At 39.2% G+C, this 22,972-nt stretch overlaps 2 protein-coding genes across 2 annotated transcripts in view; one reads left to right on the top strand and one right to left on the bottom strand.

Moving 5' to 3' along the window:
• The first annotated feature begins 13,264 nt into the window (after nt 1-13,264).
• LOC111670483 (meprin A subunit beta) lies at nt 13,265-20,200 on the top strand. The gene is made up of 14 exons (XM_023427206.2): nt 13,265-13,417; nt 13,521-13,539; nt 13,635-13,685; nt 13,774-13,817; nt 13,936-14,014; nt 14,759-14,876; nt 15,055-15,233; nt 16,213-16,431; nt 16,650-16,802; nt 17,364-17,579; nt 17,680-18,147; nt 18,264-18,443; nt 18,746-19,001; nt 19,693-20,200. Exons 1-14 carry the CDS (start codon nt 13,343-13,345, stop codon nt 19,913-19,915), a joined length of 2,280 nt encoding a protein of 759 aa, XP_023282974.1. The 5' UTR covers nt 13,265-13,342; the 3' UTR covers nt 19,916-20,200.
• Nucleotides 20,201-20,283: 83 nt separating this feature from the next.
• The window catches only part of phlpp1 (PH domain and leucine rich repeat protein phosphatase 1), a 42,616-nt gene continuing 39,927 nt past the window's right edge, over nt 20,284-22,972 (bottom strand). Inside the window, exon 17 of the mRNA XM_023427205.2 lies at nt 20,284-22,944. Coding sequence (XP_023282973.1) covers nt 21,625-22,944 — 1,320 coding nt within the window. The 3' untranslated portion in view covers nt 20,284-21,624. The remainder of the gene's footprint in view (nt 22,945-22,972) is intronic.

Consider the following 22,972-nt stretch of genomic DNA (forward strand, 5'->3'; position numbering starts at 1 on the left):
GTGGTTTAACGATAATTTGTGTGCTGTTCCCGTGGCCAGACACATTGCTGCATTTTCAGTAAGACGCATCTGCATACTTGCAGTATTTCAGATGCTACCACTGAAACAGACTCTCTGAGCCAAACACTAACATGATTCAAAAAGGCAGCTGTAGCCTACAAATAATAACAGAGCATTGCCAACTGTATACATGAATATAAATCCTGGGATTTGGCATGCTTTCTTCTTTCGAGCATGCACAGCAGTTCAGAACACACGTTTTATACTTGATACAAGTGTCTGACTTGTAGACTGAGATTTACAGTCAAGGTTATTACTATAAAACAGGCCTGTAATTTTCCCCACACAGCATAAATGTCCTTTAACCATTCAGAAAATACATAATCATCTTCATAATCGGACTTAGTCTGTCACCGTCTGGTTAGCTATTTGCTGCTGAACCCTATTTGCTGTATGCATAAACATAGTCTTGCCAGAGGAAGCCGTTCATGGTTGCATGAACGTGTAAGAAACAAGCGTTAGTGAAACAGAGATCAGCAAAAAGCATTTTTTGTGAAGTGGTCTGTGCAGGTCAAGGTCACATTGCGACACCCGAAACCAAACAATGAATGCCTCAGCTTTTACAGATCAGATCAACAGAACAAAAACTTCACACAATTGTTTGTCTTTATTTGTAGGATGTGTCCATGCGGCTGTCCAAAAAGGACATTTTGAGATTCTTACTTTTTACACTTTGGTATATTACATCAACTCTACTTCAAATTTTAATCCATAAGTGTGCTCATTTGTGTTGTGCAATCATACGGTCTCTATAGAGTAAATTCTTTTTTCTAGATAGTATCAATGTATGAAATTAATGAAAATGTCCCGCTCTTGACCCTCTGATTCCCTTCACATGAGGCAGTATATAGGTGATAAAGAATCCCCATTTTAACAATCAGTATATTACAGGTATGCCTCACACAGCCCACAGCACTGTAGAAGTTGCTCATAAGTCTTTTTCTTAGTCGTAATTTTGAGTATTAAACTGAGTGGCTCCGTGCGTAAAGGCGCAAAACTCATCCAACGCCCTGTGTTACATGCGCTGAATTAGCTCCAAGAAAACATTAAAGCCCTGTGTGCTACTGTTGGTTGGATGTTTGAGAGCTTTATGGCTGTAAACCAACTGAAACATGCATATGGTATCTTATAATACAGATTTAATTAGCGCCTTTGACGTAATTTATATATAAATTGCTAGCCTACCACCAAGTCTTATCTGATGACAAAAAATACCTTACCTCGTCGAATAAGTGGTGAACTACCTAAATCCGCTTCTACCAAAGCTATTCTTGATCCGAGTAAGTCCCAGTAAGTTTCCAATATTACTTGGAAACCTTTCCGTGTTGGCTGTTTCTTCCTCCAGATGAAGCCTCAGAGATGTTCCCTCTTCTCTCAGCAGCGGTCAGAGGCTGGATAGGAGCGTACTGTGCGTCAGTGTAGACACAGAGGCAACACGCTTCATTACAATGATCCGGGGCTTCAGGTCCCGCAAACTGCTCCGATCAATTAATGACGTCAATTACAAATGAATTCTCTCTCTCTCTCTCTCTGTCTCTCTCTCTCTCTCTCTCTCTCTCTCTCTCTCTACACACACGTAGATTTATTGTTGAGTCTTTCTTTGAACATTGTATTGTACTGCAAACATAATGTCTCAAAATATTAAAATGCATCTTTATTTAGTTGTTTATTTTTTTGTTGATCTTCTTCCTTGATAGGGAAATGTCATTTTGTTAGAAATCTATTTGTACACACGCCCTTCCAACCCCACCACACTCAGAAATGTTCCAAATGCTTTGCTTTGCCATTTTCAACAGACTAAAAAAAACAAAACAAAAAAAACAAACAACAACAAAAAAAAACATAAAAGACCTTGTGATCATTTTAACTGGAATATGAGAGTATGTTTAGGAACCTCACAATATAAAACCCACATACATTTTTGAAAACTCAACTATCAGATACACAACAGTTAACATAATGACGGATCCATAAATTTACATGATCCATTATTGGTAATCTGCCAGCAGCAGTGAACACAGCTGCTGATAGTAGGCTACATATTTCTGAGAATAACTGTATTTATCACAACCACAGGGATGGTGTTTGAAACGAAGGTAAACAGAAATTAATTGAAAAGGTGATTTTGAGAGAAATCACTAAAATACACCGTTTCCACCATCACTGCAGCTAGTTTTCAGATTTCAATAAATGCACATCTAAGTGTTTTGAATGAAGCTTCCCTTAAGTAGCTTTGGCAGTAAATATTTTTCACACTGTATGTAATATATAAACTGTTAGACTGCACTAGATGCAGTATATATTCTGTACAGCAACAGCTCATTCCAGCACATTTATCATATTTTTCACGCTACAGTGACACATTTTCTCTTGTTTTGTCTCTGCACATTGGATTTTAAAAGGAACACTACCCCATATTGGTCACATCAAGTGGAGCCTTCATAACCTTATATATATACTTTCCTCCATTTTTTCTGGAAAAATTCAGAAGCATAATATGAGGGCTGCTGTTCACCCGATACATGTAAACTCTCAGTCAGTACTTTAACCTTAACAGAGCCTAAACAACAAAAATACATCTAAGTCCAAATATCTGCACTATACACAAGTGAAACATTCCAAAATCTTTATGGCTTTTTGTCATCTTCTGCACATTTCTATGTAATCCAGCATGACATACTGTAATATTTAATCTTTGGAAACCTTGTAATCTTTACTGGAATTTAAATTGAAATTTTTTTTTAGTTTGAGCAACCTTGTTCCACTCTCACAAGTTTGTAATAATGGACTTGCCAAAGGCTCCCTGGAGATGAAATGGTTAAATCTGAATCTTTATTGTTTCAGCGGTGTGGTGCTTTATGGGATGACTGTGAATTCCTTCCATGTAAACGTCCCTTTCAGTTGCATGAGTTACACACCGTGTGCTGCTTTTAGTTACAACTCGCTATTGTGAATCTCCCACATAAACATAAATGAAACCAATCAAGGTGGGTCAAAAGGACATATGGTGGCACTTGAAAATTAATTTTGAATTTATCTCAGAAAATGCAGGAAGGGAAACAATCCATTTTGTCACACCTTGAAAGCAGGGATGAATTATCTTCAAAAGAATTACACACAGTGAAAATATTGCCTTGCATGCCACTTGATCTCCTTCTTTCTTACATGTGTGAATTTACACACACACACACTCACACACACTCGAACCAACAGAGAGAGAGAGAAAGGCTGGAAGAGACTGAGCCAAAGCATGAGATGAAAGCTGCATTCAAGGTGTAATGGTGTTTTTAAAGAATTAATTATGATGGCCACAGAGGGTAGGAAGAAATGAATGTCCACGATAAGATAAAACATGGCATGGACATCAAAGTGGTCTGGTGGGAATATAGAATAAGCATTTAACACAAAGTTTGCCTCGTGAGGAAATGCTGCAGCTGCCTGTAGATAGTCATGACTAGAGAGGAATGGGCAAAACATTAATTATGCTTTTCCTAAAAATAGTTTTTTACTGGTAGCGCTGTTTTTGCACATGCAGTGGCTGCTTGTAGTGTTTTATTTGCAAAATATTACAGTTGAATAGGATATTTCTATTAGAAATGAAGGGCGACTGACCACCATGTTAGTAATTGGTTAACCTTATGTGCCAGCTCATTTACTTTCTCATTACAGCACATTTTGATAATGATGTTGAGGGAAATAAAAACTAAATCTTCATGCTGAAGTTCAAACAACCGCTGAGAAAATAATCGCACCACAAGCTTCATTTAGTAGCTGCTCTGGAGCTTTTGATCTGATAGCATGATCTTCATCAACCGATAGCATTCAGCCAAAGTACATGTAAAAAAATAAAAATAAAAAAAAATGGAAATTTGAACATCTACAATTTCCTAGCAACTGTGCAAAGTGCACCTGCTAAATGGAACATGTGGTGAGCTTGTTTTTTTTCCCAGCTGTATCGTTTTGGATGCAGAACGGTCCCTCGCACCTCCCCACCCTGAGATCTTTCTCCCTTGACAATTAAATAGAAAAAATGAACTAGAAAACTGATCCCTCAGAGCAGCAAGGCCCAGGAAAATGAATGAGTTAAAATCAGCTTGTCGTCCAACCTAAATGACCACGTAGACTGCTTTTCTCTAACCTCTGATTTGACCAATAGTAGCGTAGCAGCAGCAGGTGAAACCGACCCTTTGTCGTCATAATAATAAACTTATGGTTGTGGAACTGTCACGGTTTGATTAGGTTTAGGCAGAAAAGTCTATTTGGTTAGGTTTAGGAAAAGATTATGGTTTGGGTTAAAATAAATACTTCAGATGACATTTGTCATCATGGTTACAATGAAAAAACACAAACGTTAGGGCTGTGGATAAAAGAAATAATGTTGATTATCGGCTTTGCACGGGACACAAACGGCAGTCTGTGTCAAAGAAAATAAATTATCAGTTAACCTTGTTACTCAAGCAAATACCATCAAATGAATAGTTCCACATTTTTGGAAATGCACTTATTTGTTTTCTTGCCTGGAGTTAAATGACAGTTGCGAACAGTTAGCTTAGCATGAAGACTGAAAAACAGGAGGAAACAGCTAGCTGCCTCTGTCCAAATGTAACAACAACCACTACCAGCACATATAATGCTTGTTAATTAAATTATATCTTTGTTTAATCTATACAACAAAAGCCAAAGTGTAAAATCTGTTGTTTTACAGGTTGTGTGGGACTGCGTCCTGGCTGGGTGCAGTGACTTCATTTTAAGTTTTTTTTTTTTGTTCTTTTTTGGATCGAGTTAGTATTCATGAAGTTGTTCTAGCTATGCATTACTGTCTTGTATTTGTCATAAAGTAGAGTCCATGTAAAGTCTTGCCCGGAAGACATTCATTCATTTCTGCAACTCCTCAGTGTTTCGCCTTTTCACATCCATCTTTCTTTTGCATACAGCTGCAAGTACGAAGACATGTAGTAGAACAATCCATTCTGGTTGTAATGGTGTAGCCTGTCCTCTGGCAAAATGAAAGGCTCTTCTCACCCCTTTAGATCGGATAAATGCCGTTAATGTGAAATCAGAAATGAAGCCAGCCTTGGTGACTTAATGTCTAATATTTGATCTTTAAACCAGTGCTGCACATGTTTCCATGTTTCATATGTTTCATACAATTCTTACAACGAGTCTGTGCAGCTCTGGCAGAAGTTTTCCTCCCTGTATTTCATCCTCTCTTTTTCTCTGGCCCAGAGTCATTTTTATGGTAAACCAATGCATTTACTCCATAACACTCTCACTCATACTGCCATGTGCTGAGCAAAAGAGCCATGGGCAGATATGCTGAAATAACCAGGGCTCAGATCCACCCAATGTGGAATGGATTGGAAGCTACAAAGGACTATTCATTAAATGGTTCCCTGTTCATATGATGGAATTTTATAGAATGAGGATAAACAAACTTGTGATGTTACATTATCCAGCTTTATCTTTACTGTATTACAACAAGGTTTTGTCGTAATATAGTTCTAGTTATCTTTATGTTGTTTTGTGTTATATTGTATTAGAAAGTGCTGTCAAAAAAAAAAAACAGTTCTAAATCAAATAGTTGGCTACTGAACTCCAGTCATCACTACAGGGTTATCTATGAAGGTAATTTAGGGCCAGAACATTTGAAAGGAAAAATAGTGTGAATGTAAAACAAAGCCCATAAATGAGAAAATTAAATTGTAAATGTAAACCAACGTCAAGACCACTGAACTGAGAGTAAAAGATTGGACCATGAAAGCAAAGTGAGAAAGAAGATCCATGAATGAAAAAGCCTGGTCGATCAAAACAGTTGTTTTCCCTGTTCACATTTTTTCACTCATTTACTGTTTTATTTTCTCATTTACATTTAAATTGTATCATTTATGGGTTTCATTTTACACTCACGGTTTGTTATTTTTCGCTTTCAAACATTCAGTTACTTTCATAGCAATCGAACATATCGAGCAGTACAAACCTGTACTGTACAATCCACCCTTACTGAAGTAAAACTAAAGTTAAACTTACAGGCTGCATGTCAATAAATGACTTGTGGGACTCCTCAGTGGTGGATCTGAAGACGTTTCCTCCTCTCTTGTAGATGGATGTGGGAGGCAGAGTTGGCAGGACCTCCAGAGCTCTCTCTCTCTCACCCTTAGCAACTAAACAATTTGAGCATAATACACATATTGGATTAGAATTTAAATTGTATGCTAACAATTGATACTTGTGAAGCAGTCTTTCTGACTTTTCTGCCCTGGTGTTGATTGTGTAGCCTATTGTAATGACATGAAGTGGTGTAACATCTATGCTAAACATAATGAGTTCATTCTGTTTAAAATTGAAAAAGTAACATATTTGATGCTGAGTAAGCCAGAGAGACATTTAAGTTTTTTATTTTTATTTTATCATGGTAAAGCGGCTGATGAATACCCATGTGTCAGGTTTTTAAATTCACGAGGACTGAATTTGTTTGCCAACTTTACACAGGCTGTTTGAAGGACATACAATTATAGCTGCAACAGATTTAGGCCAAATTTCACAGCTAATGCAACATGGAGTTTTTCCATCTCATATTCTCATTAACGCTTCTGACCCAGCATGAGCAACGCATCTGTTTGTTCATAGTACCCAAAACACCCCAGAATTATGAACCAGCATAATCAACTTAACAGTGTTACAGATTGTTTCTGTAACATTGTTGAGCACTTTTGGAGTGTAGAATAATAAAAAAATCAACATGAAACACAGTTGACTATAAAAATATGCAAAAAAAATTGGCTCAGTGAGCTTTGAACAGCAAAAGAACACAGCAAGCTTTTTCCTTGCACAGGTTTTGTGGCTCAAATCAGATTTATTGGATTTCCACTGCATCAACCAACCAACAGTGTTAACTGTTTTGTGCATGTTTTGTAATTGTAAACAGTCACTAAATACCTTTTTTTTCGTTCTCTCCCTATATTTATTATACCTTCAAATGAAATATTTTCTTTAATCCTTAACAATGTCCAGTGGGAATTTGAGTGAAATTTTAAAACAGAATAGCCTGTCTTTCATTTAACGCTTGTTGCAAGTATTTTTTTTCTGACCTTCCTTCTCAATATGCATCAGTCTTTGACTTTCACAGCTTGTTCCATGAAAGTTTAATGTACTGAACATGACTTTTTTACATCACACCATCATTTGGTCTCTGCTTAAGATTATTCTTAAAAACTCAGGTTACAGCTGCTAAACGAAAAAATAAAGAAAAAAAGACTGAATTTACAGCTGCACAGAACCACTGCGAATACATTTTATGGCTTATTACTATTCAGACTGAGAGCAGAGTTGTGTTTTGACAGTATCAGTATCTCATATATGGCAAAGTGTGCTTTTGATTCTCATATTAAATTGTTTCAGATGAAGTAATTCACACACCGCAAAAAAGAAATCAATGACTGCTTTCAATTGTCTGCCAAGTACTATCGATTTATGAAGTGAGCTTTTTAATTCAGCATTATGGAATGAAATGCAAGCAAGAGTCCCGTATCACACAAACCTGAGAATTGTGTCTTGTCTGAAAGGCTTTACGTTGCATTTTGCCTTTAAACTTGTAAAAACCCAACACATTATCAACAACAAAGAAGTCAGTCACAGATAACCAAATGATAACAGTAACAGAAAACAACGGAGCATCAATAGTAGTTGACCTGCATATCATCAACACCTTGCATGTACAGCTCGAGGAGTCATCACTGCCTGACAGTTCAGGTTCACAGAGCCAATGAGGCTCTGACTGTGGAGCTGTGGGACACTGATGACGACTGGCAGGCAGGTAGAATTAACTTTATTATGAGACATATTGAATAAAAACACTGTATTTATCTTGTTTTGTAGAACGACCGATCACTGATAAGCAATTAATGTTACATCACTGACTTGTCTGTACTGAAGCACAGAGAGGGCTGATTTCGTTATCATGCAGCGACTCCACCTGAAACTGCCAGTAACAACAAGCCTCACACCAAATGACATCATTTGGTGGTATAGCTTGTGTGCACTGGTATGAGGCTATGAGGCTTGTTGTTACTGGCAGTTTCAGGTGGAGTCGCTGCATAATAACGAAATCGACCTAAATTACAACAAGAGACCAATAGTTGATGTAAACACACTCTTTGATGGAACATTAATTAGGCATTTGTTACACTTAAATGAAAGAAATCATACTTAAAAGTGTTTTCTGTATTGACAAGAAATGATCTCATCTCTACTTTCATCTCTGCTCTCATTTAAATCTTGTAAAACTACAACACACCACCCCTGTTGTTAACCATAGATACCCCATACACATGCTCTTTGGCAGAACTAGATCCAGGTACTATGCAAACTGTAGGTGGAATTAATTGTCTACAGATCTAAATTCTGCTTGGAGATTCTAAAGCTTTAGTATCAGATTTTTTAATAACTATTGTAATTGTTTTTATTAATTGATTGATTATAAGTGTCTGACTTTAAATTAGTTGTTTCTTGTATGCTTGTTTTTCTGAGGTCTTTCTCAAAAAAGAATAGAAGGTAAACAATAAATTTTCCCCCCAAAAAAACCTGTGCTATTAAACCAAGGAGAGATTAAATGTGTTTTTTTCGCTCAGAGATTTGATATGAACACAATCAAAACAACCAATCTATTTGTACCTGACGTTAAGTTTGATTGGCTGATTGTGTTATCTGTGCAGCTGTGAGATATGTACGGCTGAAATTCATGAAACCATTCAATGGAATAATTCTCACAAATCAATATACTTTAGTATTTCAGGTGCATTAAAAAGCCCTGTAACATTGCTGGAATTGGATTTAGTACTTTAATGCGATGACATGATGAAATGTTGAATTTAATGAGACACTAATAATTATCATATTCGCATCAGAGAGTTATTCCCTCACATTACAAGTTTCCAAACAGTAGCCTGAGTACTTAAACATCTTACCGTTAATACTGCATCCCATGTGAATTTTAATCTATATGTAAATTAGAAAATATAAATGCAGGAGAAATGCACAGATACATGCATCCTCTGATCATGAGATCAATGAAAAGAGTGAACCTGTTATTAATGTGGTGGTGGAAGGGTTGAAGCCTTGCTGTGCCAATATTAATCACAGCAGGACTGATCTGCAAGAGAGCAGCTGGTATTATTCGCTGTCTGTAAATACTGCAGATATTCATATACAGATCATATTCTTAACATTTAACTCTGCTTGAGGACGCTCTTATCGGGTGGAGCAATAAGAACTGCAAGTGGCAAAATGAATGTATTATATAGGCGTTAATATGTCTAAACCACAACTTTGTCTCTTGTCTTATGTCCTCAAATTCATGTCAGTGAGTTTCATCTGTGCATATCATCAATAAACATGCATGGTGGAATTCACCCTTCACTGTTTTTCTTCACCTAGTGTGTAGCTACCTGTTCTCAAATGTGAGCTTAACTATTTGTGACAGAGGACATTTGTTGATTTTTTACACCAGTTCCAGCAGAAACTAGATTGAATTTATATGTTAGGGGAGCCCCCACCTGCATAAACACACACACGTACACGCATGACTAAACAATTACCCCATCCACACACCCTGAAATAGTTTGTGATTTGAGATTCATGTCTTTAAATGGGATTTGTCCATTTCCTTGTTTCATGTCACTTGAAATGCATATGTGGCCTGGATGATTTTCTACACCACGCCTAGCTCTTACACATTTTAAAAGCTCGGGTACAGCTGTAATATAGCTTAAACAATTACAGTCCGAAGCGTGTTTGCACTAAAAATATTTACACCTTTGCAATCACTGTGGTGTAATATCCCTGTGATGCAGGCGGGAGGTACCTGCAACGTTCAAGTTATCAAATAGCATATAAAAAGCATACTCCATATTCTAGGGCTTTCATAAAAAAAGGAATAATCCCTGTAGAACAGCAAATAATACAGAGACCCTCACCCTAACCTATGACAAAGCAGTGAATCACTTTCTGACCCTCGGGGCCACCGTACTTTACAGGTACCATGTATAGAAAACCAAATTCAAATTTTCCACCCCTTTAAGGTAAAGCTGATTCAACACCTAGCAGTAAAAATAGGCTAAATTGTGAGGATAGTATATGCATAAAATATAACTTGTTTCAAGTTAAAAATATGAATGAAAGGACTGTCCTAAAATTTTATGTTAAATCAAAAAAAAAAAGTTTGGTTAGCATTGTTTTCATTATTAGACAGCAAGATTCCACCATGTCTGTTTTCCTCAAACTACCAAAAAGTAGAGTCTCTGAGGGAGTTTTAACTCTCAAACAATGCATGCTGGGAAGTCTGCAAACAGGAACTTAATTTGAGTTTGGTTAACTTCAGGTAATTTATTTTCCCCATCATTTCAAGTCAAAAGATTCCAGTCAGAATAACTCACTTGTATTAGAAGTACTGTATATCTGAAGTGATCTGATAATAAAAACTAGAAATTAAGTTGGATTAAGTTGAAGTTGCAAAACCTATATATCTGTGTTAAGCTAATGAAAGATTATATTCATTCCACCTGCATAATGTTTTACAGTGTGTAGATTGTCTGCTTAAGTAGCCACAGTTTCCTATTCTATATATGACTCACCTCATCTAGAAGCACGCTGGGGTTTTCCACTGTCAGCAAAATCAGATCAGCCAACAGATCAAAGGGAAATTACTTTCCTGGACCTGAGCAATAATTTAAGAAAATACAGGGATAAATTGTAATATTTTGTAATGGATGAATGGAAAAAGAACTAAGCAAGGACATTATTGTGTGAACTTCATAAATCACAAGGAATATAATCTTTTCATTGTGCTCTGGAGAGATGATAGTTCATCACAAAAAAGGCAGCTCAGACAGGAAACTGTCTTTATAATGAGGGTCATTCAGACAAGCTCTTACTATACAACCCAGAACATTGCCTGGAAATTAAACCAACCAATTTTTTTAGGGGGGAGTTAGATTTGCTGGAAGGTGCCTTCACTACAGTATATCAGGCCTTTACTTAAATATCTTGGAGGTGTTCCACATACTACAACCTTTGGTATAAAATCTTATATGTGCTCGTAAGTCACAAGAAAAATATGGCCAGAGCCTGGACTGCATCAGTTCAGCTCCATTAGTTCCATCTATTCCATGAACCCATCTTTTAAGTAATATAAAGCAGAGGCCAGGAAACATCGATAAGTAATCACCAAAGCTTAAAATGTGATACCACCAAAGCACCCAAAGTTAGCATGAATGTGACAGCTGTGTTTGATTGTTTCCCCCCTGCTTCGTCCTAGTTCCACTATAATCAAGGACACAATGAGTTGCATCCTTATGGACTAAAGCTTCAAAGTAAGAGAGTAACCTTTCACTGATTAATAAAAAAAATAAAAATAAACTTTTACTCTTAGGACAGACATGAAGAATCGCCATTCTTATGGGATTTGATGTTTATGTTTTCCATTGGTGTAAAAATGGACATAATCTTCTTGCAAAAAGCAACACATACATGGGTCAATAAGAAAACACAAAGGTGCATTGTCTACAGAGTTTTGTTATTATACCTTGGTCCAAAATGGTTGAGGGAGCCACCATGATCAGGACAAGGGGTCTACTTCTACTGCCACCTGCAACACAGTATATATACATACAGTACATAAGAGTGATTCAAAGCTGTGCAGACAAGGAGGGCACAGTGTTACTGATGGAAGCGTCAAAACCCAGCTACGCTAACATTCCACCTAAACCTGTGCTCCCAATGGCAAGAAAAATTACAGCAGCATGAAGTTAGACATGCAGATGTAGGTATGAAGATGCGCGCTTACAGGTTAGGAAAGTAATAACTTCTGCAATCTGTTGCAATTGAATTTCTTCTTTTTTATTGAAAAAAATAATTATAGTTAGAGTAATCGTTAGAATTGTGTGTCTATTTGAGTATCAGATAGCCGTTCGTGTGACAAAATGATGCTTTATTTTTTTCAAGACATTTCACAAAAGTAGAACAGCAGCAGTCACTGCCAGCAGGTGCCACATGTGTACTTTACCTGGTGGCGATGCAGCGGTGGACCGTAATGAAGTAGCCTACATTTACTTGAATTTTTTTTGAGTATGTGTACTTTACTTGAGTAGTTTTATGACTTTTACTCCACTACACTAAAAGGACAAATATTGTACTTTTGACTATACATTTTCTCTTTTTTTGTCTTGTGGAAACTGCACATATGTGCCCAAAACACACACACACACACACACACACACACACACACACACACACACACACACACACACACACACACACACGGGTTTGTAGTTCATTCTACAAGCTTTTATTCAACAGGTTCTACATATAAGTCAGTGCATTCAGTAGGTTGTTTCAGAGTCATTAGATTCTGTAACTGCACTGTGGAACAATACAACAATGTGTTGACTTAAAAAAAAAACGTTTGAATACTATGAATAAGTATTTTGAATGAGTACAAGTAAGTATATAAAGAAAGTACTCCAGTACTCCAGTACTTTAACTCATCAACATTTAACTCATGTGTAGAACAGCTACCTCTTGTGGAGTAATTGCTGCCTGCTGAATGCAAATAAGGGGATTTGTCATTGAGGTACAATCCAGTTCTGAGGTATATCATGTCTTTAAAGGAGGACCTTTAGAATAATACAGAACTGCCCAAGTATATCAGGAGGCTGCATTTATCTTTATTAAATGTACAATTACACTGAAAAAACAGCCTTAAGAAATGCAATGATTTATTCTGCATCAAAATAATTGGTAGTTTGGCCAAATAAAATACAAATCATCTGTTGCTGTCCGATATATTTGTAGCGAAAAGTATTATCAGTATTTAATTGACAGTTACAATGTATCTGTATTTTTACATTATATTATTTTATATTATAGTTTTAAATAAGTTTGAGAATGTTAAATGGTTGTTGAATGTAAACCTGGTAAACCTTTAAATGTGTTTGTCTTATTCTAGCAAGTAAGCAGGCTGTATGGCTGTTGTGCTGCCCCCTGGCTAACTGTTTCACTGCACTTAATCTGCAAATGTGTAAAGATTTGTTAGTAGATAGCAGAGCAGATTGTTGTGTGTTGTGTAACTCAGAGCCTTTACAGCTCCGTCAATTATCAACTTGTGATCATGTGTATGTATTTCTTTTATTACCCGCAAGGAACTTCTCTCTAATTTCTGCTTTTGGAGGAGCTGTGAGAGCTCAGTACCTCTCACAGACTGTCCCACACAACGGGACATTTTAGGGACATGGGGGGAAGAAAACCTACAGGTGTACTTGTTCTTCACATTGCATGCCTCCTTTGTGGTGCTACCCTTTGTTTGGTGAGAAATTGGTTTAGTTTGTTCGGTTACTGTGATATCTAGAAACTTGATTTTAACACATTTGCAAATCAATAATATTCTATTTTATTTCTCTTTTGTTTAGCCCACACCAAAGATATCAGGTAAGTAATTTTATGTAACAAGCAAGGCACTGACTCAAGTTAAAGTTTATGTTTCTTCAACTTTATTTTTTACTTTTTTACTTCTACTTTAATAGATTATGATGTGGACGGTGGACGGGACCTTGACATTTTTGACATCAATGAAGGTATGAAGACAGGAGGACAAAAAAAGACATTTCATCCTCACGTTTCCATATAATAATTCAGTAAACATTGTTTTCTTTGTCTCCACAGAGGCAGGGTTGAATCTTGTAGAGGGGGACATTGTGCTTGATGAGGTATGTTCACTTAGCTGTTCTTAATCTTCCCCTGCACAATTGAAATTTGTGAAGACGGTTTAACCTTGACTCATTTTTTTGTTCCAATCTTTGTAATTGCTTTTATTGAACGCTGCAGAGGCAAACTCGAAATTCCATAATAGGGGATGAGTACAGGTGGCCAAAGACGATCCCATACTACATGGAGGATGACTTAGGTAAGAGTGCCTGTTACAATATTTGCAGAAACAAGAAATAAGTAAGCTCTCATATTTTGCACATATATTAATTAGACTGTAATTTTCCTGTAAGAAGTGAGTGGCAACATTATTCTTATTTTATGACATGTTCCAAAAAGTCAAATAACTTTTATAACCACAAAAATTACATCACCATGTAGGATAACATACTGTACATTTTTAAAGAAATGTATTTGTTAAATGCATTGTCTATGACATAAATATTTCATTTTGCTGATGTAATAGCAATGTTTCATGATCATTTCCATATATTTTCACCTTCATGAAAGCTCACGTGAGCATTTTTCTACATATTCAGTTTTAATGTCAGAAGAAAAACAATATTTAAAATGAGAGATAGTTGATTTTGCTATTATTATTATTATTATTATTATAAATTTTTCTACACGCATAAAACTGTGGGTAGAACCCCAAACAATGAGGGAGTAAAAGCAATGTCAAAACATGACATCCTCCTGATAATTTTGTAACCTACTGGGAAGAATTTTTTCATAATTGTATATCATATTATCATATTGCGTTACTTAAAAAATAATCAGTCTGTGGTTTAGAGCCGCTTCAGGACATGTGCACCACTGAGGGTGTACTGTATGTTTGATGTTCACCCATTTACAACAGAAGATTGTAGTAAATCTTAAAAGCAAATTGGAAAGACATATTTTCTAAAACTTTAACAGAACTGATTTATCATCTTCTCTGCAGAGATCAATGCAAAAGGTGTGATTCTGAAGGCCTTTGAGCAGTACCGGCTCAAGACCTGCATTGACTTCAAGCCTTGGAACGGAGAAGCAAATTACATTTCCATTTTTAAAGGGGGCGGGTAAGGCAGACATAGCGTTTATACTTTTATGGTCGTCATTTAGATGGCGAGACAAGCTGTACTTTCTCATTGATTAATGCATAATAAATTCTGTATCTTATCATTACAACTAAAGCTCTTCAGAAAAGAAAGTGTAGATTCTATGTGATGTTCAGCCCTTTTTTTTCCCCCCTAACAGATGTTTCTCCTCTGTGGGAAACCGGCGAGTTGGGAAGCAGAGATTGTCCATAGGGAGAAACTGCGACCGCATTGCCACCATTGAACATGAGTTCCTTCACGCTCTGGGTTTTTGGCATGAGCAGTCCAGGGCAGATCGTGATGATTATGTCAACATCATGTGGGATCGCATCTCAGATGGTAGTGAACCTCTTTCAATGATCAATTTAAACCCTGCACATTCATTCTCCCTATTTGCACTTGTACTATTATATAGGAGTGTAAAGCAGCTTTCACACGTTTAATTTATACAAGATTAAAATTTGCATTCTAATTAAACAGAAAACTTCACTACCTAGAGGCAATGCTCAAGAGGTTTCTTATGTACAACTTGAGGGAATATAAATCACTTCATGCAGCAGTTGATTTATTGCTTTTCTGATAAGCATGTGCATGTGTTGTTTTCCTAGCTGCATAATTTTCTATAGATAAGCAGAAGTCATTCACATCAAGAAATATCACACGGTGTTTCTTAGCTGCATTGACCTCTGCTCATCAATGTGTTGATAAATCAAATCTATTATTGTCCCACATTAAAGTACAGAGTTCCTTGATATGTCAGCAAACTTTTGTCGAAGCTTTGAACACGTGTCAGCTGTTGATAAGCAACTTTTATGAGAGGATGAGAGGACACTTTATGGCCATTTTTAGTGTTCATCATTTTACATGCTTCAGTGTTCCAAAAAGACATTATTTTTTCTTATACTGTGGAGTGCCACAGGAATGAGGCATTTTAGCACATCGTCATTGGCCGCAAGATTAAAAACTGTTTTCCTGTCCTTCATTTGAAGTAGTTGTGTGCTGTGCTGCCTGCCAGGCTTGCAGGTGGGCATTGGGGGGACGTAGTGAGTCAATACATCTAGGAAGTAAGGTCTGGACCATCAACAGGATCTGTCTCCCCATTCAAGTCCTACAAAGGATGCGGCCTATGACAGTGTGGCCCTTCATAGTCACTGTAGACCGTAAAGGCTGAACTGAAATGAGACTATCTTGTCTGCTGTATGTCACGAGCTGTGACATACAGCATTAATTAATTTCTTTGAAATCCATCCCTGTAGGTGGGAAATGGAATAAGACACTGATGAAAATGAACTGACATTTATTTATGTTTGATCTGCAGGTAAAGAACACAACTTTAACACCTACAATGACACCACCTCCAGCTCGCTGGGTGTACCCTACGACTACGGCTCCATGATGCACTACAGTAAAAATGCCTTTCGCAACGGCACCGAGCCCACCATCGTCACCAAGATCTCTGCTTTCAGTGATGTCATCGGCCAGCGTATGGAGTTCAGTGACAGTGACCTGCTCAAGCTGCACCGCCTCTACAACTGCAGTAAGAGTTAACAACTAGCACCCAAGTTGTCTTTTAAAAGAAGCGTGGTGTCAGCTTGAATTCCTTTTTTTTTTAATTCTAATTAATAATGTTGATATCAGCAACACATGCCACTTGCCACATGGAAATATGTGAATAGGCAAAAATTGTACTTACTGCAGTTTATAGCAGTTCAAAGTCCTTCACCTGAGGATGTGTGATTATGATTTGTCCACTAGGCCAGGCCTCCACCTTCCTGGACTCATGTGACTTTGAACGTGAGAACATCTGTGGTATGGTCCAGGGACCAGGAGACAAAGCAGACTGGGTCAGGGTTGCCAAAGCTGCTGGAGGGCCTGACACTGACTACTCCAACATGGGCAAATGCACTGGTGAGAATTACCTTTGGAAAGATATGCATGACCTGCGGTGCAGATACATGTCTTTGCTTTGAAGGATAGGTTCACATTTTATTCAGATCCATCATAAAACAATACTCACATGCTTGTATGTACATCAGAAAAGTTTTTGGTCGCTGCAGTTGTTCCTCTGTTCCCCCATCCTGGCATTGAAAATATACCTGTCTAATGCAAAAAAACGGACTAAATCCACAGTTGTCCTGAAATTCAACATAAACTAATCTGAGGCTCCAGCAATCTGTGGGATCTTCTAAAGTAGTGGTCTCTTTAGGTATGAAATTCCCTCCACCATAGCTTTTGTTATCATCCCACCACCATAGCTCAGCAAGAAAACACAGCCCAGCAAAACACAGAGGGAACTTTGTAATGGAGGGGATCTCTTCACCAAAAGACTTGAAAAACTGATTAAAACTCTTTTAATCATTGCCATATGATAGATTGACCTGTAACATCATCAGTTGTGCACTGTGCAATGTGCATTGAAATAATGCTTAGGTGTTGACTTTATTAATCAAGTGACATTTGGATCTTTAGGCTCGGGATATTTCATGCACTTCAGTACTGGCCCGGCCAACACTGGGGATAGAGCTCTTCTTGAAAGCAGGCTCCTTTACCCCAAAAGAGGTTACCAATGTCTGCAGTTCTTCTACTACAACAGCGCCGACCCCAAGGACACACTGAAGATCTATGTCCGAGAGTATGACAAAGCTAACCCCAACGGAACTCTGCGCTTCATAAAGACCATAGACGGTGACTATTAGTAAATCTTATTACTGCTCAAAATCTACTGTTAGAATTGTGCTGGTAAAACATTCAATAAATTCTCTGTTTTTACCTCGTGCTTTAACAGGATCCCCTCAGGATCTGTGGCAGCTGCACCACGTGAGTCTAGATGTCAAAACAAAATTCCGCGTCGTCTTTGAAGGGACAAAGCAGGGCTCTGGGAACCCGGCAGGGGGAATGTCACTGGATGATATCAACCTTTCTGAGACCACCTGCCCAGAGTTTATATGGCGCGTGAAGAACTTCAGACAGGTTATGGAAACCACGCCAACAAACACATCTATCTTCAGCCCCCCATTCACCTCTAAAGAGGGTTACACTTTCCAAATGCAGCTGTACCCCAGCGGAAGGGCAGGTTACCCTGGTGAGTTGTCGGCCTATGCTCATCTGGTGGCCCGTGAGGGGGACACCGGGCAGAAGTGGCCCTGCCCCTGGAAACAGATAACCATGATGCTGATGGACCAGCACCCACACATCCAAAAGCGCATGTCTAACCAGCGCAGTGTGACCACCGACCCCAACATGAAGGCAACAGGTGCAGCTACTTTCAGTGTCTTTATGTTAAAAAAAAAAAAAAAAAAAAAAAAAAAGAATATAAAAATTGTACTGTGATACTAAATTTATAGACCCTTTCAACATCCTTTTAAACAGATTCTAGCCAATTTTTCTGGGATGACCCTCGCAAGGTGGGTTTTGAAGTCACACATACAGATGGGTCCAAATATTTCCGAGGGCCAGGCACCGGAACTCCGGTGTATCTCACCCACCTCAGAGCCAAGAGCAGAGATTTTATCAAGGGAGGAGACGCCATCTTTCTCCTCACAATGGAGGGTAAAAGCACCACAAACTTACAAACTTAAAACACAGTAAAACCACGTCCTTCTTGTCATACATTATATCAGTTTCTTATCCATTAGTATTCTGCATACTCATCTCTGGCACCCATACAAACAACATTTGAAGGATCAAGAATACCGGTGACACATGATTACATCCATGATTAATACACCCACTTGTCAGAAAAACACTAAAGCTTATCATGCGACCCAATCACTGCCTGTTTGTTTCATGTTCATCGATGCCGCTTCACTTGAATCCATTTAACCGCTCTCTCATTTACTGTCCCTCTTCAGATGTGTCTCATCTGACTGTGACCCAGCCTCAGCCCTCCACAACCGTACCACCCTCTAATAGCACCACAGCACCCTACGATAGCACCACAGCACCCTCCGTAGCACCTTCCGTACCACCCTCTAATAGCACCACAGCACCCTCCGATAGCACCACAGCACCCTCCGATAGCACCACAGCACCCTCCGATGCCTGCCTCAATGTGGAATGTCTGAACGATGGAGTCTGTGTGGTGGACGAGGGGAAAGTTATGTGCAGGTGAGGGCTTTCTGACTGTGCCCACTAAACAGCTGATGTAACAATATGACAGTCTTAAAGGGTCTTCTGTTACTTTTTTAATATCAAAATTAAGCATTACATTATTCCTGTGATATTATTATCATTATTATTATTCAAGGAATAATTTGACACTGAGAAATATGCTTATTGGCTTTCTTTGTGAGAGCAAATGTAAGCTCACTAATTAACATGTTAAATTATGTTTGTTTTATCTGTACAAAAAAATGCGTCTGGCATATTGTATGTTCTTGGCTTTGTTGTTACTTTTGGGCATAGCCAATCTTGCTGTTTCACAATGTTTCCGGTCTTTGTGCTAAGCTAAGCTAACCACCTCCTGGTACTAAAATCATATTAACCATTGTCTTCTTGGCAAGAAAGCAAATATGCACATTATCCAAAGTATCTGTTTAACATTTTTTTCTGGAACAAAATATCAAATATTTGATGCTGGTATCTCAGAACTGCCTCAGCTGGATGAATCCCTATAAAAGATAATCAGTCGCATTTTAAATCATTTCCCCTCTCATCTTGTCCCACTACAGTAGGTTCTTCTTATATTTACCTTCCACAATTTTCCCCCATCTTCCATAGTTGCTCTGTATGAGTGCTGACAATATCTGCAAGTCTGATTTTCTTCTCTTCCTCATCTTTCTTTTTCTCTGCTCTCCAGGTGTGCGGTGGGTGATGACTGGTGGTACTACGGGGACAAGTGTCAGTACAAGGGCTCCGTCATGGATAAAACCAACCTTGCACTTGCCTCTTCTCTGTCTGTACTGGGAGTCATGCTGGTGGTTACTTTGGTCAGTGTCATCTGTGTGAAGAAGAAGTACAAGAAACACAGTGATGGCAACAGTGTTGTCATGGCAAAAATTTATAATACAGAGAAAATGTAGAGGGAGATCCTGGACTCTCCTGGGACAACTCTGTTAGGAGAAGAAAACAGCAACAAAAAAAGAAGACTTTAAATAAAATGAATCAATATTTTTCTGCTTAATGTTTGTGCTAAATATCTTGTAGAGCAGGCTTTGGATTTATAGATTTAACTCCAGTGCTAAAATGTAAGACATCACATATTATAGAGCATAATATAATATGAGATCGCCCTCTTTTGGTCATTCAATGAAAAAACAATACAGAAATGTGACAATATTATGTTAAATAAATTATTTTGAAACTAAGTTTTTTATCAGTGTCTGAACAACACATTGTAAATGAACAAACATAAAGCTCATTGTTAAAAACAAGTTCCAGACAGGATGACTTATATTCACAAATTTAAAATTTATTATACCAAAGACAGGAACATTTGTGTTGTCTCTTTTCCATGTGGATATATTTGTATTACTGAACTTGACACAGTCATGCCGGTGATAACAGTTACTGTAGGAGGGAGGTGAGGTGGAACAAATATTACCTGTGCGTGGCAATGTATGTGTGTGTGGTTGTATCATTGTGCGTGTGTGTGTGTGTATGTATGTATGTGTGCGCATGCAAATGTGCATGCAAAGATCTGTCTATAGTGTCATTAAGTGTTCATTAGATAAAGTGATGTCATATTGTGTGGAATGTTTGGGTTTCAGACCTGCAATTGCACAAAACATTTCTGTGTGTGTGTGTGTGTGTGTGTGTGTGTGTGTGTGTGTGTGTGTGTGTGTGTGTGTTTGATATCTGTGGGTCTACACTGTAAGATAAAGGGGGGTGACACCTCCATAACAGCAAACTCTTGGTGAACCACACATTATCGTCCCAACCATTAAAACTTTCACCGACATACAGGTGCGCAGTTCCTTTAAAAGCATCAGTATACAACATTTGTCTTATTTACAATCATTGGAAAAAAATCACCATTTCTCTCAGAGAAGATTAGTAAAAGTGACTGAGTCACCATAAAGAGTATGCAACTCCTAGGAGTTAGTATTTCAAATTTCTACAAAAAATTTCTATGCCATTTTACAGGCCAAGAGCCATGATTTACTGAAGAAATACAGTATTTTAAGTGCCCTATCTACAACAGTTAAGTGTGGTATTACTAGTGTACCATTCAACATAGTTCACTGATAATAGAAAGATTATGTGTCTGTTTTTAAAAAGTTCTTTCAGCAACATCTCTGCTTTCACATTAAAAGATATGGTAAGTTCTTACAAAACAAACAAACAAACAAACCATGGAATTGTTATCAATATTAACAAGTGTTGTGGCGAGCTAATGCTATTGCAAAGAGACTAGTGTTGATTACATACTCAGCTGGTTGTCTAATGTAAAAACAACGTTCCACAGTCTGTGAGAAGGGCACGACCATGGACACCAGGAGCTGTGTCCACAGGCTTTTCATGAGGGTCGAGTATCATTAAAGGGCTCATTTGCTTGTTTTATTCTACGAGTTGCTCGGGTAAAAACAGGTGGAGCAGTTACAGTGCATGGTTCTCCATGGATGAGGCTGTGTAGAGCTGGAAGGCTTTCATGTGCATTTTACAGCCTCTTGAGGACACTCATTCTGTTTGTGACCATTTTTGGGAAAATCAGAGCGGCTACGGTCTATGTAGGGTTCTGTGCATGCTGCCGCCGAGAGGGAGATGAGGCTGTAGTTGGTAGTGTGGCTGTTCAGAGAGGGGTGTCATAGTAGTCTGTGGGCTGATCTGTGCCAGGCGGCTTCTGCTGTTTCTGCTGATGCTGCTTCATGATTTCCTTCACCTCCTCCTCCAGCTCAGGGGGGATGATGAACTGGTCGTCTGGGTCGGGCTGGGCTGGAGCGGTGAAGTAGCCCCCGGATTTCTTAGAGGGAGCGTCAGCAGCCACCTCAATAAGGTTGTGACTCTTTTCTTGGCGGGCCACCGACCCATTAACCCTCCTCTTGCCTGCCAACTTTCCTCCATCCCCACCTACTGCTCCGACTCCCTGCCATGACTCGTCCCTCTCCAGCCCATTCTCAGCCTCACCGAGGCTCATGTCCACCCCTTCCTCCAGGGGCTCTGGGGTGCATGGGGGTGGGGGAGGCGGAGGAAGAGTCAGCAGGGTGCGCTCCTGGCTGGTGGATGAGGGTAATGATGTTTGGGGTGACGAAGAAGAGGAGGATTCTGCTTTGAGACAGTGGACATCCGCCTCTACTTCCACACGGCTCCCATTAGAGAAAACTCCAGCAATGGGCTCCTCATCCTCGCTGTCCAGCCCGTTGTCAGACAGGGCGCTGGAGAAAGTGGCACTAGACAGCTGCCTCTGGAAGGATCCTGCTAAGCAGGCAGGATGGAGGGCACAGCAGCTGCGGGCAGAGGGCAGCTCTGAACCTGGGAACAGATACTGACAGGGCTGGGTGCTTGTGTGGGTCTGCTGGTGCTGTAAGGCCAGCGGGTGGACCTGATGGTGCAGGTGGAGATGAGGATGGTGGGTCTGATCATGCAGCAGCACCAAGGAGCTCTGCGGTGGTTCATCAGATGAGGCCGTAGAGCCCACCTCGCTGCTCATCTCACTGGTACTGATCTCGCTGCTGATTTCACTGCAGGAGGAAGGGGGCACAGGGAGGGAGCCATCTGAAGGCCGCTCCTTGATGGCGGAGGACGATGGGGGATAGGGGCCCAAGCCGGGGCTAGGAGGCGGCTGGGGAGGCTCAGAGCAGCAGCAGGAGCAGCAATCTTCACTCACACTGAGCTGGACCACAACAGCGCTGAGGCTGTCGGTGCAACCGTATCCCTGCGCCAGCGTGCACAGCTTCTTAGCAGCAGCCAGGCCGTCTGGGACGTTTCGAACAGCCTCCACAGCCTCAGTGGGAGACACAGCATCCCACAGGCCCCGGCTTCCCAGAATGAAAAACTCATCCTGGGGGGTGAGAGTGACTGTCTGCACATAGGGACAAGGTATGACGGATGGGTAAAGGAAGGAGTAGCCCATGATTCGCGTAGAATCGGTCACACCATTCACTTTGTTGTCCTATGGAAAAGAGTATAAACGTCAATAT

This window comes from Seriola lalandi, unplaced genomic scaffold (genome assembly GCF_002814215.2).
Source record: "Seriola lalandi dorsalis isolate HSWRI2012SDOR001 ecotype SW California unplaced genomic scaffold, Sedor1 jcf7180002054855, whole genome shotgun sequence".
Taxonomy (NCBI): Eukaryota; Metazoa; Chordata; class Actinopteri; order Carangiformes; family Carangidae; genus Seriola; species Seriola lalandi.